General features: G+C 36.3%; 2 protein-coding genes across 5 annotated transcripts; both read left to right on the forward strand.

Annotated features, from left to right (window-relative positions):
* Nucleotides 1–297: 297 nt before the first annotated feature.
* Nucleotides 298–11245, forward strand: LOC116182713 (zinc finger protein 525-like). Its single transcript, XM_031503251.1, has 2 exons — nt 298–854; nt 10672–11245. Exons 1-2 carry the CDS (start codon nt 364–366, stop codon nt 11156–11158), a joined length of 978 nt encoding a protein of 325 aa, XP_031359111.1. The 5' UTR covers nt 298–363; the 3' UTR covers nt 11159–11245.
* LOC116182714 (gastrula zinc finger protein XlCGF46.1-like) lies at nt 6389–9407 on the forward strand. 4 transcript variants are annotated; one of them, XM_031503254.1, is made up of 2 exons: nt 6389–8866; nt 9117–9407. In XM_031503254.1, exon 1 carries the CDS (start codon nt 6467–6469, stop codon nt 7997–7999), a length of 1533 nt encoding a protein of 510 aa, XP_031359114.1. In that variant the 5' UTR covers nt 6389–6466; the 3' UTR covers nt 8000–8866; nt 9117–9407. The 4 variants fall into 4 exon arrangements, with proteins under 4 accessions (XP_031359114.1, XP_031359113.1, XP_031359112.1 ...); XM_031503253.1 differs by lacking the exon at nt 9117–9407 and having other exon boundaries at nt 6389–8751; nt 8808–9044; XM_031503252.1 differs by lacking the exon at nt 9117–9407 and having other exon boundaries at nt 6389–8125; nt 8672–9044.
* Nucleotides 11246–11745: the final 500 nt, after the last annotated feature.

Consider the following 11745-nt stretch of genomic DNA (forward strand, 5'->3'; position numbering starts at 1 on the left):
AAACAAGTTTTGGGAATTATGAGTCAGGTAAGCAGGTACCAAGATTCTAAGAAAGAGTGAAGTACACCGGATGTGACTCATCTTTGGTGCAATAAAGTCCTTTTGTTAAAAGCAAGATGGAAAATTACATGGCCTTGTAGGCAAATTTAACTAAAGACGAAATATGTGGAAATTACGAATGGTAACTCATTTGTCACACATAGATTCTAAACTGAAGAGTTTGGATTAGCAAAATCTCTCCCCTGTAACATAGGTAGCGTCGCCCCTCGTTCGGGGTTTCGAGCCTACAGTTGAAAGTCGAAGACAATCAGGAATATCACAAATCAAACGTACCGCCAGAGGGCGTCATTATCGATTGGGTCGATGCCGATGCGTTTAAAGTGGTGTCATTTGTGGTTACACGACCGGTGTTTTGGTGCCGTGTATTTTTGTGATATGTCGGTAATTGTGAAAGTGGAAATTAAACAAGAAGACAACATAAATACCGCCATTGATGAGAAAATTTTACTGAATGATGATGTCTCTGGAATGATAAAGCGAGAACTTGATGAGAATACCATCAGTAGGGATTATCCTAATGTCGCAGGCACTTGCATAGACGAAAATGATGTCAAGCAGGAAACTGAATCTTTGATCGTACATTATGAAGATTTCACCCGATCGCAAACTTCGAAAGATTTAAATTGTGCTCAGTGTAATTACACAACCAAAAATAAATGCAGTTTAAGGGCGCATTTACGAACTCATAAGGCTGTTAAAGATTTCTCATGTGATCAGTGTAATTACGCAACCAATAACAAATACCATCTTAAACGACATCTATTGACCCACAAGAAGATATTCAAGAATTTTAAATGTGCCCAGTGTGATTACGCAACCAACGATAAATCCTATCTTAAAGGACATCTATTAACCCACAAGACAATCAAGGATATTAAATGTGCTCATTGTGATTACGCGACCACTAATAAGTCGTGTCTAAAATCACATTTGCTTTCACATAAGCGTTCCAAGGATTTCAAATGTGTCCAGTGTGATTATGCAACCAATTATAAATCTAATTTTAAATCCCATTTATTAACTCACAAAACAACTACGGATTTTAGATGTGTTCAGTGTGATTACGCTACTATTAATAAGTACAATTTAAAAAAACATCTACTTACACATAAACCTTCCAAGGATTTTAAATGTGCCCATTGTGATTATGCAACTAATAGTAATTCTAATTTTAGAAGGCATCTATTAACTCACAAGACCACTACGGATTTTAGATGTGTTCAGTGTAATTACGCGACCACTAGTAAGTATAATTTAAAAACGCATCTGCTCTCACATAAACCTTCCAAGGATTTCAAGTGTGTCCAGTGTGATTACGCAACCAATTATAAATATAATTTTAAATCACATCTGTTAAGTCACAAGACAACTACGGATTTTATATGTAATCAGTGTGATTACGCGACCACTAATAAGTATTATTTAAAAACACATGTGCTTTCACATAAATCTTCCAAGGATTTTAAATGTGTCCAGTGTGATTATGCAACCAATAGTAGTTCAAATTTTAAAAAACATCTATTAACTCACAAGACAACTACGGATTTTAAATGTGTTCACTGTGATTACGCGACCACTAGTAAGTATAATTTAAGAAAACATCTGCTGTCACATAAACCTTCCAAGGATTTCAAATGTTCCCAGTGTAATTACGCAACGAATAATAAGTACACTTTTAAAACACATATGCTAAGACACCAGACTTCCAAAATTTTCAAATGTGCTCAATGTGATTTTTCAACCAATTACAAATCTAGTTTTAAATCGCATCTATTAACTCACAAGACGACTAAGCTTTTCAAATGTGGTCAGTGTGATTACGCAACCGACAATAAATACACTATAAAAACACATCTTCTTTTACATAAAACTTACAAGGATTACTCTTGTGCTCAGTGTAATTATACAACTAATAATAAATGCACTCTGAGAGCACATTTGGGAACCCATAACATAACTGAAGGTGTTGAAATGTTCCCAATGTGATTACGCCACAAACAGTAAATTAGTATTGAAAAGACATCTGTGTAAACACAAAACTTCTACCTAATTACTTCTCTTTGTAAGAGGTGTTTGTTGGCAACAGCGCTTTTGTACGTTTTATATAAAAAGCGACAACACTGTTTGCAAAATGTTACAAGTTAGATAAATGAAAGTGAGATGGCGTATATGACATTGTGTTGTAATATGTAATGTTTTCCATGATTTTTTTAATAAAGGATATTGTGAGATAACAGTCTGGGCCCTCCTTGTATAAATAAGCAATTGTTAGTATAGATAATGACAGTTAAGAAACTAGAATGTAAGTACTATGCGATCAAAAGAAGAGTTGCCGTCGAGTCGCCTTTGGAATTTTTGTTTACATGGGAATTCATATTTAAATTGAACTTCCAAAGGCGACTCGACGTCAATCCTTTTTTGATCGCGGAGCAGCGGTCAATATTAAAGTTTGACAAGAGATAAAAACCCACCCTGGGTGGAGGGATAAAAAGTGTGTTCAGTTTCAAGTTACCAGGATAGTGTTGGTCGGATTGATGGTTGTTCAGAGTCCAGAAGGTCAAGTGGCTAGATGGTTGGCAAAACTGCAAGAGTACGACTTTGCGCAGGACGAAACCATCGTAATGCCGATGTCTAGAAGACCATATCCTGATGATTGTCGACACTGCTCACAACTGGAGCACAGATATGAAGAACAACACGCACGACGCATTGCACTTGTGAATGATAATCGGGCACCCCCAGAACTCCGGACAGGTCAAACAAGTGACTGTGATTTACGTCTGATTATAAACTGGAAAATGGAAGAAAGAATGGCAACCTGAGAAGAGGTATCTCGATATGGTCTAGCGTATTGGGCTCGGTGGGACTCGTTGCGGTTACAAGATGGTCTTAAGAGAGTTGTAGAAAGTGATGCAAATGGGCAGAATCTTATGAGCTATTAAATCAAGAAGCGACAAACGTAGCGTTCGGTAAAAGAACTTTTAGCAGATTTGGAGTGCCACTGGAACTACACTCTGACCAGGGTCGAAATTTTGAGTCGACGCTGTTCGAAAATCTGTCAACCATTGGTCATTGGCGAAACCAGAACCACAATCAGACGGAAAGATAAAACGCATGAATAGGGCAATGGGGAAGTACTTCACCAAAAGTCGTGTCAGACCACCAGCGTCATTGGGATAAATCTCCGGTGGTAAAAACTGTAATCATTTGAGCTAGGATACCTAATTCCGCGATTGTCTTCGGCTCTTTCAACTGTAGGCCCGAAACCAGGGGCGAGTTATCTATCTTGCCGGAGCAAGATTATGCTAATCAAAACTCAGAATCTATGTGCGATAAATGAGGTACGGTTCGGTAAGTTGAGATGTCTATATCCCTTTAAATACCCTGTATATTTCAACGTCGGATGCAACCGGTCAAGTAGTTGGAGATTCTGGGGACATGAGCCACCGCCATCACCACCTGTCGATATTTTTTTGGTAGCTTCCGGAGGATGTTTGGGGTTTTTAGAGTGCTTGGCGTCACATCATCACTTGTTGTTTGTTAAAGCTTGTTGGTGGTGGGCTTTGTTGTATTTTGAGTTGTATTCATAGAGTTTAGCTTTGTTTTTGGTGTTTGTGAGTTCAACCACTTTCGTGTCGGGTAAAGTATTTTATGTAGTTTACTCTTATGTATTTATGTGAATTGTGCCATTTGTTAAATCAGATATTTTCCAACCACCATTGTGCTAATACGTAATTTACAACATGCGAGGTGCTAACTAATATCCATGTGCTTGTGGAAGGCTGCAATATCTCAGGTTTAGACCACGTTTACTCAGTTACACGTTGCACGGGGTGAACCTATGTCAAACCTCGACTTCCGTGAAGCAGGGCATGCAATGCTAGGTGTATTTAGTTTAGGGTGACTCGTAACACTCGCGAATGTGTGTGCCTTGTTGTATGTAACTAATATCTTTCTACCGTGAGAGGGAGCTCGGACGCTAGAATAGAAAGGTGTTCTAGAGCTAAGGCATAAAAGGATCCGAGGGCCCTCGAAACTCCAACTTTAGGGATGAAGTGCTGTAACAAAGGCCATCCTGCCCATGGGCGGCGACCCATCTCTTAATCACCTTCAGTTTTGTGTCGTTACGAGACCGATGTCCGGGGAGTGTTACGAAGCACAGGTAGTAGTTCCGGAAGTCTGGGTCTTATACCAATGTCATTATGTGGAAACTGAGCATAATTGAGGGCCCCACAAGCACACTGAGTATGGTCATAACTGCCTATTGTTACGTCACAACATGAATAATAGATCAGACGTGTTTTTACAAACTTCACACCACCCTATTCGATATACAATGATACGAATAACTAGTAAGGTGACTTATATCAATAAATGCGTGAATGTGTTGCCCCTAACAATCTTAACTGCGCTACGGGTTAATAGGCAAATATGCCGGCCCAATTCCTAACAATATAACCGTGAAACAGGAGGACAATCAAGCTAAGACGCTGGCCCTAACCTAACAAATAACCAGGTTCACCATCCAATGACTAACTAAAAGGTGAGTTACCTTCTAGCCGCGATTAAAGGAAAGTACATGACATGTTGTGACGAATACTCTACGCATACTGTTCAAATGTACCCGGCTACTTGAATTCATTAATTAATTAAGGTAGGGTTACATGTTCTGCTTAGGTGTTTGGTGTTTTAATTTGCTTGTGATTAACATAGTTTGGGTTTTATTCACGGCCAAGGTTTTTCTCAAGTCGCGCTCTTTTTCGCCTTGGTAGTCTGCTTTTGCGAGAGTGCGGCACCTTTAGGTTTTGCTTGCTTTGCTTTTAATGTACCACATCCAAATTCCGGGTTTTTCAGAATAAGTTTATAATAAATAAACTCGCAGACATTACAGTGTTTTATTTGAGTGTTCCTGCCCGACTGGGTCCCGAGTCATTGTATTAGCTTCGTGTAACGTAAAGCCCGCTTGACATGGAGCAATAAAAATTGCAATTGCATGCAAGTTGCAAGAAAAATTGCGAAAGGCATGCGCAGTTCAAAGCCAGCTGATCAATTGCTGCAAGAGACTTGCATGCAATTTTTATAGGACCGGTGCTATTTTTCTTGCATGAATCGTGCAATTCTAGGGATAAATCTAGTTGTTTTTGTATCACCAACCTAGTAAAATACAGCGGCGGTAACTATGATGCTGAGAGACGCACTCATTATTTGTTTTTATTAATCTTATTTATTCTTGTAATTTTCATGTTTCTTCAAGCAATCAAAATTTAATTTTTATTGGAGGTTAGCAACTTTGTTGACAAGTCCATATTTTTCTTCTGTTGGCAGACATGTGGCAATTGAAATAAAATTGCACCATGTCAAATACCATGCAATGCTTATTGCATGCAAGGATTTGACCTTGCAATTTCTTTCTGCAAGTTCTTGCACGTTGTATTGCTCCATGTCAAGCGGCCTTAAGGGGGCCCCACCGTAGACGATCCAATCACGTGCCATTCTTTTGTTTGAATTTTAGGCGGGAACCGTGTTTTGATACTGGGATTGCAACGTTGCCACTTTTCCGTGAAATCTGTCATTTTCATTTCGAGCCTGGGGGTGGGTTAAGATCAGTACAAAGTTCCACATATTTCTGCTGATAGTTGAATTTGCCTACAAGGCTATGTAATTTTATTTCCCATAATTAAGGCAGCATTCAGTTGTTTTTATTTCAAAAAACGAATGAATAACGAAAAACAAATTTTTTTTAAATGACAGTTTACCTTTTCTTATGCTCATTTGAGAGAGATTTTTTTCTCTTTTCGATGTTGTAACATGTTAGTACCCTTAATACAAGAAAATGTTTCAAAAAAACTTATAATCACAGCAATAACATTAATCTAGTAATCATACATCAAAATAAAACAAATGTGTACGTTTGTTACCATTTTCATTTTGTCTTCAAGGTTTAATAAGAAACGTATACGTTCATTTGTTTTATTTTGATTTAGGACTTTCGTATAGAAAAATGTTGTATACATTCGATATTTACGGAGATATATGCTATATTCCATACATATTGGGCACCCTGTATAAGCAAATTGAAAGCGTGTGAATTCAGTTCCAGCTTCGTTGCTCTTGAGAGGTTATAAATTGTAAGTGATAATAATAATTAGTGTTACAAATTTATTGTTAATTAGTTGTAATAAAAGACATAATTAAATTTACGTTACAGTATATAGCGTGGAGCCTCTCAGTATCAACAATGATAAGATGGCTCCCATTTCCCAATAACAAAAACATGAAGTACAGTCCTGCTTTTCTCGTGGAACCCTGTCCAGTCTGATAACAAATATGGCGACGTTCTTTCCTTCATGAGACCTTCTACAATTGCAAAACGACCGCCGTTTTAGTATTGTGTACTTGTGTGATAATGTCGGCAATTGTGAAAGTGGAAGTGAAACAAGAAGACAACATAAATGGTACCTGCATTGATGAGAAACTTTTACTTAATGATGTCTCCGGAAAGATAAAGAAAGAACTTAATGAGATTACACGCACTTGTCTAGACGAAAGTGGCGTCAAGCAGGAAAAGGAATCTTTGATTGTACATTCTAAAGATTTCAATTGTACTTGGTGTAATTACACAACCAAAATTAAAAACAATTTAACAGTACATCTGCAAAGCCATAATACTGTTAAAGATTTGAAATGTGGTGTGTGTGATTACGCGACAAATAAAAAATTTCTTCTTAAGCGACATCTCTTAACCCACAAGATGTTCAAGGAATTTAAATGTGACCAGTGCGATTACGCAACCAATAGTAAATCCTATCTTAAAGTACATTTATTAATTCATAAGAGAACCAAGGACATCAAATGTGACCATTGTGATTACGTAACCGCTAACAAGTATAATTTACAAAAGCATCTGCGTTTACATAAATCGTCAAAGGATTTCAAATGTGTCCAGTGTGATTATGCAACAAAATATAAATCTAATTTGAAATCTCATCTATTAACTCACAACACAACTACAGATTTTAGATGTGTTCAGTGTGATTACGCGACCACTAATAAGTGTAATTTAAAAAAACATCTGCTTTCGCATAAACCGTGCAAGGATTTTAAATGTGGCCGGTGCGATTACGCAACCAATGATAGGTCCTATCTTAAACTACATTTATTAACTCATAAGAGAACCAAGGATATCAAATGTGATCAATGCTATTACGCAACCACTAATAAGTATAATTTAAAAAATCATCTGCTTTCACATAAACCTTGTAAGGATTTCAAATGTGGCCAGTGTGAATATACAACGAATATTAATTGTAACTTTAAAAAACATCTATTAACTCACAACACAACTACAGATTTTAGATGCGTTCAGTGTGATTATGCGAGCACTAATAAGTATTACTTAAAAAAGCACCTGCTTACACATAAAGCATGCAAGGATATCAAATGTGTCCAGTGCGATTATGCAACTAACATTAGTTCTAATTTTAAAAAACATCTATTAACCCACAAGACAACTGCAGATTTTACATGTACTCAGTGTGATTATAAGACCACTAGTAACCGTTATTTAAAAAATCATCTGCTTTCGCATAAACCTTCCCAGGATTTCAAATGCTCCCAGTGTAGCTACGCAACAAATACTAGATACAATTTTAAAATACATCTGCTAAGACACCAAACTTGTAAGATTTTCAAATGTGCTGAATGTGATTATGCAACCAATTATAAATCTAGTTTGAAAACACATCTATTAACTCGCAGGACAACTAAATTTTTAAAATGTGGCGAGTGTAATTACACAAATAATAACAAATGCAGTTTGAGAACACATTCGGTAACGCATAACTCTGTGAAAGAGTTCAAATGTTCCCAATGTAATTACGCAACAAATAATAAATACAGTTTTAAATACCATCTGTCGAGACATGATAAATCAATGTGATTATGCAACAAACTTTAATTTGATTTTAAATCTCATCTATTAACCCATAGGACAACTACGGATTTTAAACAGGGTGTTATGTAGATGGGATGCTGCGATATGTTTTGATTGATGATACATTAGGCGGTAATAATTTTAATTACACAGGGTTGCTCATAAAGGCCCGGCACACCAAAATTGCATTTTTTCAAATGGAACACCCTGTATATTTTCTAATGTTCCAATTCTCTCAATTTTAAGCAATTATTTTGTAATAAGCATGTACCTAAATTCAATCGTTTCCGGATCATCGAGTTTTGAATAATGCTATTATTTTAAAATTATTAATAATTGGACAAAAAACAATAATTAATGATTCCAAATAATCATAACAAGCTCCACAAACGGTTCTTTTCAGAACCATAGAAAAGTTTTTCAAAATCAACTCGTAACTCATTAATTATTGTTCTTTATTCAATACATTTTAAAACAATACGTTTTATTTTCCAAATTCGATAACTCTGAAACGGTTGCATTTGGGTACATTCTGCTTCTTACAAGTTATGCTCAAAATTGAGAGAAAAATTAATATATCGAATAATATACTGGGTGTTCTATTTAAAAAAATGCAATATTAGTGTGCCACGCCGTTATGACCAACCCTGTATAATTAAAATTACTACTCCCTTGTAGACATTAAAGAACCTTTAAAGAAGCTTTTTTTGATACCTCGATCGTTTCCAGACTTATTAGTGACCTTGTATAATTTGCATGTAAAATTGCAGTATTTGTTTAAAAAATAGTTTTTAAAGTAAATTTTAAGTTTCAGTGTGGTTGGTACTGTACGTTGTACCATTGAGCAGTTATGCATCAAGATCGAGCATTGTGGTAAGACATTTGGAAATGGAGTAGTTTACCGCCCCCAACCAATAATATAATGTTATCTTCGATTTATTAAAGGAGTCTTTTATGTACATGCCAACTGTCGACAAAAGAGTGTGTAGGCAATTTTAACATAAAAACGTTCTTAACATTGACGTCTATTATATTTCTATCTGAACATTGAAAGCCTACTACGTGTATTACATAAATGTGATTCTTATTAAATTTAGATTTTAACACTCCCCTTAAATATAAGGAATCAGTGCAGAAGACAATTCAATGGTTTATTCAAGCCAGCGAAATCTAGTTTATCAGTTTGACAGCCGTAGCTACGGCTGGTGCCCGGGGCGGCCCTCCAAAATTGTGCTCTCATGTCCCATTCGCCACCAAATTAACAGTTTGGTAGGTACAGAACAGGGTGTTCCAAATTGCTTTATTCTATGATATTTTGCCAAAATTGACATCACGGATCTATGCAACAATATGAATACAACTCAGAATGCAATACTTCCGCCACCAACGAGCTTTAACAACCAAGAAGTGACGCCAAGCCAAAATCGAAAACATCCCACAGAAATTATAAAAATTTTCAACCGGTGGTGATGGCGGTGTCTCATGTCCCAGGAACTCCAACTATTTGATTGGTTACATCCGACGTTGAAGTATACAAGGTATTTGAAGGGATACAGATATCTCATTATTCATGATTGCATTTTTAATAATAATAATATATATTTTTACCAATGAACCTCATTGCAATTAACCGACGTACTACTTAACACTTCCAAACAATTTGCAACTTTGACGTTTATCTCGCATGCGCAGTGTGTGGAATGCATTCAGACAAACGTCTGATACAATAATTGTAGGCTTCCTTTCTATCATGAGATCAAACGTACTGCCATAGGGTGGCATTATTACGTTTGCCGAAGAAGCTCAAGTGATATCATTTGTGGTTACAATTGCAAAACGGGCCACGTTTTAGTGTTGTGTTCTTGTGTGACAATGTCGGCAATTGTAAAAGTGGAAATTAAAGAAGAAGACAACATTAATACCTTCATTGATGAGAGTGTTTCACCTGATGATGTGTACGGATTGATAAAGCAAGAACCTAATGAGATCACAATCGGTGGAGATTATCCTAATGTCACACGCTATTGTAAAGAAGAAATTGATTCAGATTTCCCATATGCTAATCGATTGCAAATTTCGAAAGAGTTTAATTGTACTGATTGTAATCACACAACAAAATATAAACGTAATTTAAAAGCACATCTGCTAACCCATAAGGTTGTTAAAGATATAAAGTGTAGTCAGTGTGATTACGCAACTACCAATAAGTCCAATTTAAAAATGCATCTGCTTTCACATAAACTTTTCAAGGATTTCAAATGTGCCCAATGTGATTATGCAACCAATGGTAAATTCCACTTTAAACGCCATCGATTAATCCACAAGACAACTAAGGATTTCAAATGTGAACATTGTGATTACGCAACCACTAATAAGTCCTATTTAAAAAACCATCTGCTTTCACATAAACTTTTCAAGGATTTCAAATGTGCCCAGTGTGATTATGCAACCAATGTTAAATCGACTCTTAAACGCCATCGATTAACCCACAAGACAACCAAGGATATTAAATGTGATCATTGTGATTACGCAACCACTAATAAATCGAATTTAAACAACCATCTGCTTTCACATAAACTCTCCAAGGATATTAAATGTGTCCAGTGTGATTATGCAACCAATTATATATCTCATTTTAAAATACATCTGCTTTCACATAAACCTTCCAAGGATTTGAAATGTGCCCAGTGTGATTACGCAACCAATGATAAATCCCATCTTAAACGGCATCTATTAACCCACAAGACATTAAAGGATATTAAATGTGATCATTGTGATTACGCAACCACTAATAAATCGAATTTAAACAAACATCAGCTTTCACATAAACTTTTCAAGGATTTTAAATGTGTCCAGTGTGATTATGCAACAAATTATATATCTCATTTTAAAACGCATCTGCTCTCGCATAAACCTTCTAAGGATTTGAAATGTACCCAGTGTGATTACGCAACCAATGATAAATCCCATCTTAAACGGCATCTATTGACCCACAAGACATCGAAGGATATTAAATGTGATCATTGTAATTACGCAACCACTAATAAGCCCTGCTTAAAAACACATCTACTTTCACATAACAAGGAGTTCAAGTGTGTTCAGTGTAATTATGCAACAAACAGTAAATTACTACTGAAAAGACATCAGTTTAAACACAAAAGCTAACTATTTTAAATGTGGTGAGTGTAGTTACACAGAAAAAAAAATATTGTGTCATCACAAGGCGTAACCAATTACATTCTAAGGAATTAAATGTGCATAGTTTAATTTTTTGTTATATTTATTTGCTGTTATCGCTGATATCTTTTAAAGAGATGTCACAATCCTTTCGACTACAGTATTACTCCTTCATCATGGGATGGAACCAGCTAAGTGGTTTACAGACTATCAACGGGGTAGTATCGGTTATAAATGTACATTAGGAATATGTTAATTCGTGATACAACTATACCGAACCTCAGTTCAAGGTCGCTTCCCCCTCAGGTGGCGGCCTTGGAAATTAGGTCAAGGTGAAAATCGCGTGCCACGTGAGCGGTGACCTTATTTTCAGTGTCATCCGAGGTCATTGACCACCTTAATTTCAAGGTCACCCACTCCGTTTAGGTCAGCCGAGATCTTTGACCTCATTACTCTTCAAGTTCATCAGAAGTCATTGACCCCATTACTATTCAAGGTCATCCGAGCCCCATACATTGAGGACATTGACCTCACTTTGTGTTATCAAATTACATTTTCAAGGACATCCGTAGTCA

The sequence above is a fragment of the Photinus pyralis genome, unplaced genomic scaffold (genome assembly GCF_008802855.1).
Source record: "Photinus pyralis isolate 1611_PpyrPB1 unplaced genomic scaffold, Ppyr1.3 Ppyr1.4_unclustered_Scaffold721, whole genome shotgun sequence".
NCBI classification, from domain to species: domain Eukaryota; kingdom Metazoa; phylum Arthropoda; class Insecta; order Coleoptera; family Lampyridae; genus Photinus; species Photinus pyralis.